At 36.6% G+C, this 17,740-nt stretch overlaps 1 protein-coding gene across 1 annotated transcript in view; it reads right to left on the reverse strand.

Moving 5' to 3' along the window:
* Positions 1-17,740, reverse strand: part of TMC1 (transmembrane channel-like 1) — a 174,130-nt gene that overhangs the window by 117,512 nt on the left and 38,878 nt on the right. The window contains exons 4-5 of the mRNA XM_012641587.1: positions 13,980-14,142; positions 9,084-9,212 (exon numbers count right to left, since the gene is read on the reverse strand). Coding sequence (XP_012497041.1) covers positions 9,084-9,212; positions 13,980-14,142 — 292 coding nt within the window. The remainder of the gene's footprint in view (positions 1-9,083; positions 9,213-13,979; positions 14,143-17,740) is intronic.

The following is a 17,740-nucleotide window of genomic DNA, read 5'->3' on the forward strand; positions in this document are numbered from 1 at the left end:
AGTTTATATATATAATAAAAACTTAATTGCCACTTTCACAGTATTAAGAGGTGAGACCTTTAAGACGATTAGGCCATAAGGGTTCTACCCTCATGAATGGATTGATGCTGTTATTGCAGGAGTGGGTTAGGTATGTTGGGAGTGGTCTCCTGATAAAAGGATACGTGTGACCCCATTTCTCTCTGTCTCGTGTGCTCGCTCACCACATGATGCCTTCCACCATGGGATGACCCTCACCAGATGCCAGCGCTATGTTCTTGGATTTTCCAACCTCCAGAACTGTGGACTAAATAAATCTCTTTCTTTATAAATTATCCAAGCTGTGGCATTCTGTTATAATAGCAGAAAACTAAGATAGGGTTATTTGAATTCTGGATAATTAAATGTTTGTAGAAGTTAGTGAATAAGCCTGATTGCCAAGAATATTGGAAAACATCTTTGAATATTATCATTTTTAGACTCATTTTTCCAATGATTAATACACTTCTGCTAACTATCTGGGCAGAACCTCAAGCTGGTTTAACTAGGCCATGCTTGAGATTTTGAGGTAGTTACAAGAGTAGTAAATGCCTCCACAACTTTCTAAAAGAAACAAGAACAGTAGCCCTGTGGGCTACCTGAAAAACCTACCAAGCCAAGGTGAAGACAAGACCATCTCCAGGTAACTACGGTAAAATGGTGCAGTACAGCTAAGAAAGATTAACACATTGACTGCCACATGAGTTATATTTAACTCAGTCTAGTTTTGAGCCCAGGGCTGCATGAAGCAAAACCCTGCAGTTGGTTCACGAAAATCTTACTCATTGATGTTCTTATTGTTATAATTAATATTGACCATTTAATTGTAAAAACGTGGATTGCATTGCATACAACTCATGCACAGAAAACAATAAAAAATAACAAATTAGAAATGATTGTTTTGTTTTAATAAAACAACGTGGCCCCAGGGAATATTCTTTTTTCCAGTGCAGCAGTCAATGTGTTAAACAAGTCCTGACACAAGGTAGAAGAATTATCGGTAAACAAAGTTATATTTATCCCATGTTTCAGAGCTAAATTCTTTAACAATTGAGAAAGTTTCTAAAACATGTAAATCTCAAGAAAAAATATTTTTTGAAAAGCATTACTAAAATTGATCACAATAATTTACTATACAATCATAATAATACAGCAAATATCAATAAGCTAAATCCTAATAAAGAAAATTGTCAGGAACACTGTTCTTGTTTAGAGGAAACATGTAAGATGCAGGCTAGTTGTTAGTTGGAAAGATATATTTCAACGCAATGAAAATAATGAGGCAGGCAATTGTGGCAGATGAACTCTAAGATGAAAGACAAGAGATTTCTGATCTCAATCAAGAATTGATTTTTCTTGAACAAAATTTTCCCCTTTAAGATGGATTTTAAAAAGAGATAAATGGGCAGAAAAGGAGAAGGAGATGAGAGAAAGACTGAAATTCTCTATGCATGTTAACAGATTTGGGAGAAAGTTCTAAAATATAAAATGAAAGACATTTAGCAGAGTGGTAAGATAAACTGGGATAAGAAGTCATTAATGCACTTTGGGCCTTTATCCGGAGTCCTGAAATTATAGAATATTGTTTGTCCTTTTCACAGGCAGCTCTAAATCAAGGATTTCATAGTTGATTACAGATTAAATAACAAACAGTTCTTTTACTTTAACCTCTGCTCTCAGTGGTTCCAGATTAGTTCCCTCTAACATAACCCTAGTTGATCAAAGGGCATTATTAGATTCCTCCAAAGGGGTGCTGAAGTTGACCATACTGGCTCACACAAGCCACTGATTATTAAATTTTCAGGAAGTTGATGAGCTGGCTCTTAACTGTTAATTGCTTGAAATTGGCCATAGTGGAAGTATTTACATCATGGAAATGAGCAAACCCTACAAATCAGGGCTTTTTACTAGTACATTCCTGCCCTTTACTCACCCATTCATGCAGGCCCTTTACACATCCTAGACATGTTAATTGTTCTCTTGCCTCAGGAGTGAGTGTCTAGCAAAAAAAGAGATCATCATTAACATTGTCACCCACACATGAAACGTTAATCGAATGTTTATAATGTCCACAGCACTATGATCAGCCCTGAGAAAATAAAGAGCTATAAGACACCTTTTGTGTCCTGAGGAGTTCAAAATATATTCTGAAAGGAAAAAGATTTACATATAGTTTAAAAAATATGATACAACGCAGCATAACAAGAAAGCCAAATGAATAATAAGGAGAGCTTATTGGAATTTGATTTCTATAGGAGCTGGCAGAGAAAGAACCTCATATGGGAGATAAATTCATGCCTGAAAGAAGCACGAGACACCAAAAAAATGGAGAGGAAACTGTAATGAAGTGATAGAATGTACCTGGCATTCCTAGAGAAGATTAAACTCATGTCACTGGGAAACGCGGTTCAAATGAGAAGTATGGCACTGTAGGAAAAGCATGATGTTCTGGAAATGGAGAAATCGGGACTTTAAACTTTACTCTCATCATTATTAGCCACATGAAGCTACTTTACCTCTGCCAATCACTATTTTCTCATCTGCAAAATGAGGATAACTTTCTGTCTTCAAGGTTAAATAAGGTAATAATTTAAATAAGGGTTAAATAAGTTAATGTATACAACATCTAGCATAGAATCTGATCTGGAGTAAACACTAAAAAAAGATTGGAGATGGTTTTGTCCATTTCCAAAATCTAATGGTCAAAATCATCAATAATTAATGAGAGGTAAATTTGGAAAGGGAGCTGGATTCAGGTTGTGGAGCTCACTGATTTTTTAAGCAAAAGCTTCTAAACTTTGCTAATTGCTGGGCAGACATTGAAGGCTTTGAACATGGAGATCCCATGTTCAAATGGTATTTAATTTAAATTTAATTTAATTTAATTGAATTGAATTTAAAAACAAAACCATGACTGTAAGTGCATGAGCACTGTCTTGGAGTTACATAGAGTTGCATTGTGTAATATGAGTTTGCTAAATTATTTGAGACCACTGAATTCTGCTCTTGAAATAAATGGAACTTATTAAAAGTAATAATTTATCAGCATAGATAACAAGTAAATTCTTGGCTCATAATATTCAGGCAAAACTCATAGGCAGGAACAATTTCATAGACCTATGACCTGTGCTGTCACACAGGGCCCCACACTGAGATGGGCCCTGTGCTTGGCTTACTGCTCTGCCATTGCCACCACTGTTGAGGGAAATTATAATTTTCCTCAACTCTCATAAATCTGTAACTGGGGCAGATGCCTGCAGCAAAAGACAGATTAACAAGACAAAAACAAGCAAGTTTATTAACGTGCATATCACGTGGAAAAAAAGTAACTCAAGGCAGTGGCTTAGAGTCCCAGCTTACATAAAATCTGCAACAAAGAGCAATAGATGTTAGAGAAATGACAGGACAAAGAGGAAAGCGGTCCCAGGCTTCCAAAGGAGGGAAAACTGTGGGAAGCAGTAAAGTCTGTTTCAGATCTTTCTGGTGCTGTCTCTGAGCTGATAACGGTTGTAAAAGACAATTTACATCTTGTCTTTAGGTGGGAAAGGAGAGGAGGATGGTAGAAAGACCTTTTGCTTTTATAATTCTCTGTCCTGCTTTTAGGCAAACACAGGAGGCACAGAGCTTTTCTGTATTTCTTCTTAATTGCCTTAAGCTCAAAAATATTTATGTCAAAGAGACATATTTAGAGGTGACACATTCTGGTTTCCTTCACCATCTTGAAATTTCTAATTATTTTTGAACAAGGAGCCCCATACTTAGAGTTTGCACTAGATCCTGCAAATTATGTAGCTGGTCTTGCACATAGGATGTGTTAAATATAGCCAATAAGTAAACATGCAGCATGTGACACATAGACATAATTGATGTGTCCAATACAGACCATGGATGAATTAGTAACCTGCAATACCTTCCAAAGAAAGACAGAAAAGAGAAGATGCGATGAACAAGTAAGAATATGATAGTCAGAAAGGAGTGGAAAGACCAAGTCATTATCCTTACTTTGGGACTGATACCTGTCACTGCTAACTTAACTACCTGTTGATGTCATCCGGTTTGGTTCTTTTCCTCTCACATGTGCTCTGCCCAAGAAATGCAGATACAACCGACGGCATTTCAACAGGCTAACTGACAAGCTACTGCCATGGTCCGGTGTACTTGTCTTGTGGCATTCCAATGCAGCAAGTACCTATCACTGGTCCAACTCATCTTCATTCGGTGGGCCCCTGTGGGACATCAGTCCTCTTAGCCACACCATCAGCAGGATGAGACAGACAGGGAATGAACACTGCAAAACCCAGGATACAGAAGCGTGGTCCTATTGCCCACGATCTTACTCTTTTGCCACTCTTTCCCAGTGTCTTAATGTACCTGTCTCCCCTCGCTTCTCACTGTGCTTTAAATAAACTTAATAAACCATGTGATTTGAGCATTTTAATTTGGTCTGTGCACCTTTAGTCCTGTGACTTCTGGGACAGCTTGCCTGTTAACATACTTAGAGGTGGCCACTATATCAAGGTAATTTTCCACATGACAAGTTTAAATCATAGCTCTAGCACTTATTAGTTGTCTGACCATAAACAATTACCTATCCTCTCAGAGCTTCAGTTTCCTTATAGATAAAGTCAAAATAATAAAACCTACCTTAAAGGATGAGTTGAGAGGGATAAATTATGTTAGTAAAATAAGAATAGCTAATGTGTATAAAATGATTACTATGTGCCTAGCACCATTTATGTGCTTTTGTCTAACTGATTAAATCCTCTCACAATAACTCTATGAAGAAATACTGATAGTGAGGAAACTCTAGCATGTAGAGGTTAAGAAACTTGCCCACAGCATAATGCTTGACACCTGGTCTGGACCTATTCAATAGTAGAAAAATTGAATGTCAATGTTACATTTTGATTGACAAAATCCAGATATACTGATTGACTATAGATTCTCCATTCTTCAGATGAAAAATCACTACACTCAAGATACCTGTAATGTACAAGAACTGAAGGCCTATGCTTTGGTGAGTTACTGGTTAAATGTAATCCAAAATGGTTGAAGGTTGTGCTGATGGTGTGTTCACATGTTTAAAAGTCCTCTTGTGTGGAATCTCTCATTCCTTCCCAATGACAGATGAAGGGAAGAGCTTCGTGAACTAAAGTACTAACCACGAATCTTGCCCATGAAAATCTTCAGGTGGAGAGATGAAGGAGTGAGCATGGGAGCCAAAAGGATAGTTTTCCCAAAGTTTTCCCAGATGTCTCCATTAGAGGAAATCAACTATGGTCGATTCTTACCTTCCTAGAAATGTATTAGTTCCCCCAACCAAAAGTGAAAAAATAAAATTTAAAAAAAAGAAATGTGGAAGGATGAAGGGAGATTGAGTAAGGAGGAACGTTACCTTAATGGCTGGCTGACAGTTTCAAGCACCTGCTTAAGTGTAAATGAAATCCTAAGGATAACTTTCTTGGCCTTACTGGGTGTCTCATTAATAAATCACCAAGTCTATTCAGCCAATGGACAACTACCAGAAACATCAGGTCAGGGCGCTACAAAGCTCAGAAATGAAAACAGTCAGTATAATAGCTAAATAAACATTTTTTTTATCAAAATAAAATCATTTAAAAATACTGCTACCCAAGAGTCAATTCCATGCAAAAGTATACTTGGAATATTTCTCTATCCTAATTTGTGAACTCATGAAACATTAGTACGTTCCCCTCTACAAAATAAGCTTCTTTAAATATCCAGCTAAGTGGGTTTTTAAAAATTTGCTTGTATTTTAATAGCCACAGAAGCATTGTTTCTTGGAATGAATGCTGTATATGGAAGTGCATTGTGTAAGTCTGTTCCCGAAGCTGGCATCGCAGCTGGGTGGCCCTCCCTCTGAGCTCTGCCTCCCTTGCTCTGAATTGATTTCACCAAACTACTTGACTTCAGAGGATAGCAGTTTGAAAAACAGGGACCATAATCCAGTCTATTGTTTTATAAATAAAAAAACTGAGGCTCAAAGAGAAGTTAGAGGTAACACTTAGGTCGAAGTCCAAGTCTCTTGATTTTCAGTCCAAAACCTATTCTACTGTAACAAAACAAGGTGCTTGCTAATTTAGGTTCAGTCATGAGAGCTTTTGATCTACCATATATAATGTTCTGCTATAGTTAAAGGTTTAGGCTTCAAGATGAGTAATAAGTAGACCCGTCATTTTCCACCTGAGTGTTTGATTTTACTTATGGTGGCTGCTACCAAGTTAGTGACACCTTCTCTTATAGGTAGGAAAGACCTAGTTAGTCATCCAACTTCTGAGTTAAACCTGTGAACAACTTAAAAACACATTATACTTAATATTCTCACGGATGGGTATTTTAAAATTAGATAATTAATAAAAACTAGGAATTGACTTTCAAATAATTGGCAAGTCCCTTTGTCCTCCTGCCTCCCCCCCCACACCCATATTCTCACTCATTTAATAAACCATCCTAGAGCAGAATGTCCTGCTTAATGAGGTTTTCTGTTTTCTTAGAATTGTAAACAGTGGCTCTCAATCCTGACTGTTTATCAGTATTTTTAGAGCAAAAAAAATACACATTTCTGGTCTGGACCATACATACCTGCCCCTCCACCCAGAGATTAGTATTCAATAGATTTAAGGCTACATGAATGTGTGAAACTGTATTAATATACAGTGAAATATACAATGGTGATGGTGGCAGGGAGGTGGCTTCCTTTTGGCCCTCTAGAGCCTATTCTCTTACCTTGAAAATGCTGAACTCCAGTTCCTGAGCTATGTTTGAGAGTTCATATGGATTAACAATCAATTCCTAGAGCTCCTTGACTACACAGCAACTGCCTGTGTTAACCAAATGTAGACCCTAAACCCTGAGCATGCTTATGTTCCTGGTGCAAAAACTGTCTTCCAGTGCCCACAACATCCTCAGAACCATAAGCCATCATTCCTGAGGCTTTATTCTAAAACATCTTTTAAAACCCTGACCCTCTCTAAAATCTGTTTTAGATGTTCACCAAGTTTTTATGGCTCCAGAACCAGATCTGTGTCTGGGAACCCAGACACAGATCCAAACCTGTGATCAGAACATCCGTTCCAGTTATACTGAGCCGAGTGTCTTCAATTTCATAGGCAGTTAGGAGCAACGACTAGAGGCTAATTCTAAAAATAACATGATCCTTAGAAACACTCTCAGAGTTAAATATCTCTGAAATAAATAAAGGATTGGTGGAAAGTTGCCCTACTCCCATGCGTTGGTAACATTCAGATAGAGAAACATTTACTTATATGTACTATGAAGTGCTGATCACCTGTTCTAATAATGTGGTTGGAATCTATAGGTGAGAAGCTCAATACAGCATTCAAAAACCTACAAAGGGAGACAAGTTGGGCATTTTAGTGCCGACAACTTCATCACAGAGGCTGATACCAAGAAAATTAGGCTGGTCATAGCCACTGGCACCAGCTGGAACCCCCAGGTGCAGCCACAAAGCAGGAACCACAGCTGGCCATAGAAACATCACAAGATGGGGAACCTAGGTGAAAAGCCACAGTTGTTTCTTTTCTGGGCCTAACTTTTTGCTTCCATTCTGTAAGCTGACTTTGGCTTTGAAGGTCTGAATCACTGTCTTAGTGACATACTGAGCTTGCCCCCCAGCTATCCTGGTAGGAGGCAGCAAATTCGAATGCCTACAAGGTGCAGCCAAGTAGCGTAAATCAGTGATATGGATTGTTTGGGAACTGTGCAAGCTGAAGAGTGAATGCCCTGTTAACAGGGGGCAGTTCTTGCTTAGCCCCAGCTGTTATTTTCTTGCAGGAATGTGGCACCAAATCTTCCATTTGCCCATGAGAAGCTGGACATCTGGATTTTTTATGTAAAATCTCCCATTTTTAAAAGATTGACAAAAAAAGAAAAATTATTACTATAAAAATACATAAAATGGTTAAAATGGTAAATTTTTCATTATTTTTATTTTGCCACAATAAAAAATAATCAAATTTTTAAAAGAAACAAAAAAACATATAATATCTTCCTTTCTTTTGGTTATGAGGTAGCTGAGGCTCCAGGAAGTTAAGCGATTTCTTTAAATAACGCACAAGCTCTGTCAGAACCAAGATCCAAGTGAATTATCCTGATAGCTACTTCATTTCTTTTTTCATCATCGGAGACAATAATACTATACTATCATTTTTACAGCATTATTAGTTAAATAGGCTCACAGGGGGATAGTTTTGGAAACTTACCACTATTTATAAAAATGGTTTATGGAAAAACGCAATCTAAGGCAAAATTGAAAGATGCAAACATGGCTGTCATCATAGACACGTTCGTTTTTTCAGGTCCCCTCCTCCCCCAGCCACCAGGGCAAGGAAATACAGTGCGATCCTCCGGGGTGAATCTGCTCCCCACAATGGGATAATCATTTGATTTTGCATATGAGGAATTTATACATCTGTGTGCTCTGAGTGTGTTTCACCCACAGCAGCAGTCAACATAAGACTGAAACTGGGTCACTGACATGTTCAGGGAATAGCTATTAGCATAACCCTTAATTGGAATCCTATTTGTCGTTCTGTTGGTTTAGCATCCTCCCCGCGTTTTAATGTGAGCTGTCACTTGAAAAGATCGTTTGAGACCAGCGTCCTGCAGAGAAACAAGAGTGTTCAATTCACACAAACTTGTAAAATTCAAATATATTATTTCCTTCAGAGAGATGGTAATGAATGTGTCAAACTAAGGAAACTCCAGTTTAAGGAACAAATGCTTAAAGGTGACCACAGAAGTTATAAAACCCCCAACAATTTCTCATAGCTGTTTACAACTTATAATCATTAGCCCAGACTCTCTAGTGATATGAGACATATATATGTTTATACATGTATGTATGTATATATATGCAGATATATGCTATATGTGTTTGTATGACTATGAGCATTATAAATAATAGTATGAGTATTTTATATATTTTTGATATATACAGTATTATCCATAATATATAAGACTCAGGGGATTTAGGAGATCAATATCAAAGAAAGTGTTTCTACTTATGAAAGGGGACGCCATACTTGAGAACTTCAATTTTCTTCTCCATCTTCCAAGGTTTACATTTGACAGTAGCAATCATTTGTCTTTTCTCATCTAACTCGGCCTTCAATCTTTCCAATTCCTCTTCATCAATTTCTTCTTCTTCTTCCCTTTAAAAGAAAAAAACAATCTTAATAAAGTTAAGCTTTGCTTGACTTCCAAACTTAAGGAAGGTCGATATCAGATATTTAGCCCATTTTTTAAAATGTGGCTGTATTTAGTCAGTGCTAAGACCTCATATAATCCTCATAAGCATTAAAACTGATATCTGAACACTGATGCAGGATTACTGAAATTATTATGACATTTAACAATAGTGTTTGCCTTCTGATTTCCTGGAACTAAATTGTTCTTTTATGTCCAGAGCCTCAAACTCTCAGATAGGGAAAGTCTACGGAAAGAATAGTTACAAATCTATCAAGATTTTTCCCTCTCTTCTCTGTTCCCTTGTATACCTTCCTCCACCAATTCTACACTTCATTTAAATACTTTATTTTTCAATAAGGATAATAAATTAGAGGTGAAGATGTCTTTGAAGTACCCATAAAAATTTTGTTAGCCCTGTCTTGAGAGAGAGAGAAATTGAAATAGGGAAAAATAAAAATCTATTTCTCAAAGGTAAGCTAATCTGTTAATTAAACTCACAACTTCAAGTGATAAAATTCAACTCGAAATATATTTAGCAACAGTGAATCCTTTGAAGAGAGCTTCAAAGGAATTGAGTTCTTTTCTGAGAATGAGATGTATTTTTTCTCTTTCTATGTTCCTAGTATTACAAAAATACCATCAGGTCCAGAATTCAAAGAAAACAAAATCTAAGCATGAGCAACATAATTTTAGATTGAAGAAGGCTATACCATATTGTAGAAATCAATTTTTTTTGGCAATAGATTGTTTCAGTTATTAAGCTATTGTCTCTTAACTTCAAACACATTCTTCTAGACCTAATATTGTGGTGCTGGGGCTGGGACTGATGGGCTGGGCACCTGACTGATAAAGAAATTGTAATCCAATTCAGTCTTTCTCAGAAACATGTTTTGTTCTTCCCTAAGGTCATGACTAGACACAGATGGAATATGGCAAAAGCTATTTTTTAAAGTTCTAGCTGAGGAACAGGAGGACATGTCCACAGTTTTACAGCCCACCCTACAAAATGACTTTCAATCTCCTTTGCCACCAACCCATAGTTTTACATTATGCCATGATTACCGAAACAAAAATTCATATGAACCTTTTGAAACAACACTTCCTATGACAGTTTGTTTTTAGACAATTCAAATATTTTTCTTAGAATAATAATCCTAGTTCAAAAGAACTATGGAAATATACCCTACTAGGATACAGCTCTGATTACCATTAGTTTGTTACTGTTTTAAGTATTTGGTGTTCATTATATAAAAGTCTACGATGCTCTACAGCATGGTATAAAATACTTGAGGATATTTTTTACTATTAATACATCTATATTCATGGGTCTTTTTTTATTTGCCAATTAGAATGATATGTGGGTTGATTGTCTTAGGAGGAAAAGATAGGTTTTAACAAAAATTTTCTTCATGCAGATATAGAAATAACTCTAAATTATATAGACAATTGTTTCACTAAAATATTTACAGAACTAGCAAAAATAAAAGAATGGAGTCAATTAGAAAGCAAAAAAAGCTTTAAGATTAATAATTGAATTGCTTGATATTTTAAGCCTTTAAATTGCCCACCCTTTCAAAATAATTCACGATATTTATATATAAATACCTTAAAGCTTGACATTACTTAACTTCCATTAAGAATCATATATAAAACAGTATCTCATTTAATCTAGCATCATCAAAGAATGAAACAGAGATGTATTTGATGTGTGGATTTGCCACGTAACTAAGCCTACAATTATTTTTAGAAATCATTTAGTGGAAACCTTTCTAATGCTATTTAAATACTGTGTATGTTTAGCCTATACAAATTCGGATTCCTTTAAAATTTATATGAAGTGTCTTTAATAATCCCTTTTCTAATTATCCCTCTGAGAATAGTTTTCACTTCTCTGAGACACTAAACCACTTTGTTTGCACTTCTTCTCTGGCACATATATACTGTCTTATTTCATAGTAATTTGTATCTAAGTGGCCTCTCCCTTACTATTAATGTATTTTGGACTTTCAGAGATTGCAGGCATATTCACATCCAAGTGTCCCAAAGAAATTGGCAAAGATTACCTTCCACAGAAGTGGACCTGGATAAATAATTATTGAATAAATATATACATACAGAACTTTTCTGGGTGACTCACGGTTATCATCACAAACTCCGTGTTCAAAGTATACTAAAATATAAACAATGTCCTCCAAGATTGTCATAGTATGCAAAGACATTTATTCCTACAATAAATGATTCATAACTGTCTATTTTTAAATTGTTTTTTGTCAATTGCTGATTTCTCTAGGAGGATCATACTGTGCTACAGGGTATAGTTGTTGACAGATAAGTTACCTTCAAATATGCAGGTAATGAAACTATTACTCTCTCTAGCATTACAGGGACCCTGCTTTTCTAGGATCACTCGAAGAAAGGGCTAATCATATTAAATGGATATAGTATAGGCATGCTTCATCTTCTAAAATTTCAGGCTAATCTGTGCAAGAATGACTTTCTATCTTAAGTCTGATTTATTTAAACAACAGTTGTTAGGAAAAAGAAGGCATAATATGCTGAATTTCACACTGCTATGAATATATTACTTATTCACTTAAAACTGGGTCAGCAAAAGCCTGTAATATTACTGGAAATACTCCAAAATATCTAACAAAGCAGTGTTTCTTAACGATCTCCAAAGATAGTTAGCATTACAACCTTGGTTTTAGTTGGTTTCAAATGTCGTGTCAGTGCAAGGGAAATTCCCTGAGGCATTGTTTGAACATTTAAATAAAAAAGACCTTGAATTAATTAACCTAAATAAATGTGCCCTGATTTGCCTACTAATCTTCTTCAAAATATATTTGCTAATACATTCTCTTAAAAAAAATGCTTATCTTGAACATGAACAATAAAAAATAGACCCTAAAATGGAAAATAGAACTATCAATCATCACAAATAATTTATGGTACAATTTAGAATGTATCATCACAAACTGTGACAGTAATAATATAATTTGCAAAACCTATGGGGACAAAATTTGGTTATGTGGAAGAGTGGGAGGTAAGAAGGCACGAGTGCCTGTGGGTTTCTCAATATCAGAACGAAAGTGGACCCAGCTAAGGAGAGACACCATCACAGAGACGGGACCCTGCTGCTTCACATGGCACCGTTTCCTGGAGATTGGGCAGTCGACAGGAGGGCCCTAAGCAGACCAAGAGAGCAGAGAAATTCTTGCCCAACTCACCTTTTTAGAAGGATTTTTCTGAGGCACAAGTGGAAAAGAAAGGCAAATTTTGGAACATAACCTATATCCTGCACATATGTCTATTGGTGATATTTTCTCAATGAAATACCACTGCAGAAAGCATAAGCTTTGCTAATAAAGAACTATTACTACATAATAATAGAATTAACAATCATAATAATACATGGGACTTCAAATTGTGGTGCATTTTGTTTCTGAAAGGAATAAAGGATAAAAATATTTGATAAGAAGTTATAAATAAAAAATACCAGAGTCAAAATTTAAAAGCAAGTGATGTCTTGGTAATCAAAAGAGAAAGAAGAGGAGTTTGAGGAGGAAGAGGGGGAGGAGGAAAAGAAACCAGAGGAGGAGAAAGAGGGGAGGAGGAAAATTCAAAAATTAAAATAAACTAAAACATGAAATGGATGGGGATGCTCTATTATTCTAAAGGGGACCATTGTCTGTTAATACCAAGCTCCTCTACCCGACAAAATTTTCATATAGTTGTGTTTAATAACAATCATTTATAAGGAATAATATAATAGTTAGAGCTATTGAGTACTGAAGTGTATCATTTTGGGAGGACATACAAGAAAGTTCTTCATCACTTAAAGATTTAGAGTATTTAGAGGAGATTCCCACCACCTCATGGTGATTCACATGGCCTTACTCTCTGTGAATTGTGGAATAGGTTGGCTGTCTCTTTAATCCTTTCCAATGGGTCTAGGTTTTCTATTATTAGATGTGTTTTACATGCATACTTTTCCTATGTGCCTGCTATCTGCAAATCTGCAAAAAAAATTGGAAAGCAAAGAAAAGAAAATTATTTTCTTGGATTTTTCCTAAAGAGCATTTAATATACTATTCCTCACAAAGTCAGTTTTAGGAAAATGTTGCCCTGGTGGAACTGAATGATGCTGGGTTTTATTAAAAAGGAAATGACAATCCAAATTCTTTGTAACAGAGGCCAGAATACTTTCTTTCTGTAAAGGGCCAAATAGTTAATATTTTAGGCTTTGAGTGCTACATCACTCTGTCCCATATTCATCTTTGGTTTTTATTAATGACCCTTTAAAACTAATAAAAACCATTATTAGCTCTCGGGCTGGATTTAGCCCGTAGTTTGCCAACACCTGCTCTGTAAGGTAAAGTGATATGAGTTCATTATTTAGGAGTTTCTACTTAACATAAATAACAATGCATACAATTAATGGGATAATTTAAAGCTAACTATAACATGTTAATGACCTATGACAGTTTAGATCCTTCAAAAGAGAATTTCTCATGGTCCATTTTTAATATATATTCATTTTTAATTCTATTTTAATTATTAAAATATGTTTAATTAAGTGGAGTAAAATGGTAGCATCAGATTAAGGCTGTCTTTCTAAAAGTAGTTTTAACTACTAATTTTAAAGTCACAGTGTCTGAAAGGTGGGGTCTTCTTTCAGCATTGGAGCTTTTGAATGAGTAACACTTTCAGATATATCTGAACTAACTTACGCTCCTCTCTTCAACCTCCTCCTTCTCTCTTTTTCTCTTGCCTTCCTTGTTTCTTCATCCTCTGGTTCAGGTTCTGGGTCATCCTCATTGATAACATCTCTGGTCCGTTTCCTCTTTGGTCTCAAGCTCTCTCTTCGAGGTAGTTTATCTTCCTCCTCTTCTTCTTCACCTAAACACAGCAGTTGATGATTCAGTGAGTGATATCAGAAAGTGCTCTCTGTCACTACAATTTTATTCTTACTTATTCATAACTAGTATCACACATCTGACACCACAATCTAACAATTCTCCACATCACAATAAGATGCATCATGAAATATATATTTCATTGCCTGCCACTTAAATAAATTTATCTAGATTTTTATTTCCTTTGTGGTTCACCTACTCAAATATGTGCATGTGGACCCCCAAATTTTAATAATTATTATAGTTCCAGTCTTCATTTACTTAGGTAACTAATTGGCTTGGAATTTAGTATCATACCATGAACTCTAAGATCATTCAAATCAAGTCCACGTTTAGAGCTTACCATTCCAACATATAATTGTTGAGTGATTAATCACTATGCATTTACTATTACTTCTATCTTAGAACAAAGGACAGGAATGATAAAAAAATACTATAAACAAGAATAATTTTTGGAGAAATTCATTCAGCCCTTGACATTTCTCTCAACTCAAATTTTCTTCATTCTTGATTCCAAATATTTATTTCTTTTATTTTCTAAATATTCTTGTTCCTTCCTTAAAAAAGGGGCCAGGCATGGTGGCTCATGCCTATAATTCTAGCACTTTGGGAGGCCAAGGCAAGAGTATCACTTGAGCCCAGGAGTTTGAGACCAGCCTGAGCAACATAGCAAGACCTTATCTCTACAAAAAACAGAAAAGTTAGCCAAACATAATGGCATGTGCCTGTAGTCCCAGCTACTAGGGGAGCTGAGGCAGTGAGGTAGGATTGCTTGAGTCTGGGAGTTTGAGGTTGCAATGAGCTATCACAATGCCACTGCACTCTAGTCTGGGTAATAGAGTGAGACCTTGTCTCAAAAAAAAAAAAAAGAAAAAGAAAGAAAGAGAGAAAAAGAATAAAGAAAGAAAGAGAAAGAAAGAAAGAAAAGAAAAGATAAAATACATATTTGCTTGATCATTCTATCCTTCATGAATAGAAATAGATAACATAAACATAATATAAAATTAAGACTAATGGTAGCATTATTTTGTTTTATTCACCAGACTAATAATTAATGCCTCCTATGTCTGTAACTTCTTAGGAAGATTCCAGGTAAAAAGTAGAGAGATAATTCAGTCCCTTCCTTCACAAGGTCTATAACACACATTCCTACTTCACTTTCATTTCTCTTGCTCCCTAAGGTCTTTTGCCATTTAGAATAAACTGTTACAAAAAAATCAAATATTACAGTTATCACTATCCTCTTAAATAGAAGCTACGGTAGGGGAAGAATGTACTTCGATGGAAAACTATGAATTGTCTGTAGCATACCTATCTGTGTTATCTGATTGTGATTTAGGGGAGCTCTTTTACAACTCTGAAAATTATAGATATTTATTACTAGCAATGCAAAACACTTCTTATCTGTAGACATTGAACTCTATTCAATGGAGAGATAAGCTCTCTTCCAAAAAATGTTCTGCCTCCATTTGCACAGTCATTTTAATATTTATGATCTATAAATGTCTGTTCTTTAGATTTTCCTTTGAATATATTATAACATCTCACAAGTTTCTTCATTAGTCAAATACATTCTTTTTACATATGTGTTAGTCCTAATTTTATTTTTTTTAAATTATCTTTTAATACCACTTATCAAAACGTGTTTTTTTTTTTTTTGGAGACAGAGTCTTGCTCTGTTGCCTGGGCTAGAGTGTCATAGAGTCAGCCTAGCTCACAGCAACCTCAAACTCCTGGGCTCAAGTGATCCTCCTGCCTCAGCCTCCCGAGTAGCTAGGACTACAGGCAGGAGCTGCTACCACGCCTGGCTAACTTTTTTCTATTTTTAGTAGAGACGGAGTCTCGCTCTTGCTCAGGCTGTTCTGGAACTCCTCAGCTCAAGCAATCCTCCCGCCTCAGCCTCCCATAGTGCTAGAATTATAAGCATGAGCCACCACGCCCGGCTATATCAAAACTTTTTAACTGATATTTCAGGTATAAGATCTAAATATTATCCATATTACTCAATAACAGATAAACGGGGATAATTTTTCTAACTGGGCTTTGAAAACTATATATACTCTTTCATTCAAACTAAGAATGACTTTCTGCTTGTTAAATATTGTGGCAAATGTGGCATGTTATTTGAACATTCTGCAAATTTACCCAGCTTTTATTAGTCATATTAGTTACTAATTACAGAAAGGACAAGAGTCTGACAGGGGATGAGAAACAATTTCACCCAATAAAACCTCAAACAGCTACTGGGTACTCTGATTTCAGTACTTTTTGTATTAAGACTAAACTACTGGGATGACATCAGCAAGATGGAAGAATAGGAAGCCCTGAACCCTTTTTCCCTCCAGGAACACAAAGGTTCAACGACAGTATGGAGCCAAATTCTCTTTGTGAGAAATCCAGAAACCAACTGAAAGGTGCCTGCACCCTGGGTAAGCACAAAATCAGCAAGGTAGCTCATAGGAAAACCTGAGATCTGCTCTCGTCATAATCTCTCACCCTGACAGCACCATACAATTAGGAGGAAACTATCAGCGCCCAGTTTTCCCCTGGGGAGGGAAGGAAAGGACGGGAGACTCCGAATTAAAAGGATTTGTTCTATAAAATTTGGATTCAGTCAAAGGCTGCACTCAAGGATACAGACCACACGTGGCCACAAGGCTGCAGGTTCCCCACCCCATATGTCCACCATTCTGATTTTTCTGAGGGTTGCCTAAGGGACTGGTTTCTTTCTCTCCAGAATCTGAGTACTGACAGGAAATATCCCTGGTTGGGAGCTAAGGAGAGCAAAGAGAGCAGTTTGGATAATATGCTACCACTCACAATAGCCACTCCCCTGTCTTAGCACAGAGTGAGAAGATGATAAACCCCAAATCTAAACTTCTCCCTGGGGGAAGAAAAGAGTTGGACAGTGCCTCCAACATTTCAACACTTGGAGGAGCTGTTTTGAGAAACTGGCTTCTGTCTTACCTGTCTACCAAAGAGCCAATGGAACCCAGCATATTCCTAGATGCCTCAGGACTATAAGGAGCAAAGGTGAAGGTTTGGACTAGATTGCACTCAATCACCAGTTCCCCTCCCCCAAGCTCAGCACGACATGATTTGCAAGACTTCCAGCCCCTGACTTATCCCTGGAAAGGGAAAAAGAAGACTAAAATATATGCCCAACATTCAGACTTTTCAGGAAGATGTCTAAGGGAATGGCCAGTCTCAGAGCATGAACAGGACCCAGCATACTCTTGATGCCTGGGAACCATTGAGAACCAACAAAAAGAGAGAGAGAGAGAGAGAGAGAGCGCTCAGGACATACCGCTGCCCCAGAAGACATGTGTTACTGCAGATAGACACCAAAGGAAGGAAGATACCATGAAATCTTGGGAGGAAGAAAAAGAAGGAAAACTGTGAAATCCCTCTAACTGAGAAGAATTTACACACAGCAGTTCAGAGAAGATGCATACACAGGGAAGTTTTGAGAGACCCAAGAATCCCTAGCCTGACAGATTAGGGAGAATCTTTTCCTGTTAAAGGCTGGTACATGAAGCCTGGGAGAGGTGTCTTTTGCGACCACAATGGAATGA

The sequence above is a fragment of the Propithecus coquereli genome, unplaced genomic scaffold, assembly GCF_000956105.1.
Source record: "Propithecus coquereli isolate 6110/MARCELLA unplaced genomic scaffold, Pcoq_1.0 Scaffold166, whole genome shotgun sequence".
NCBI classification, from domain to species: domain Eukaryota; kingdom Metazoa; phylum Chordata; class Mammalia; order Primates; family Indriidae; genus Propithecus; species Propithecus coquereli.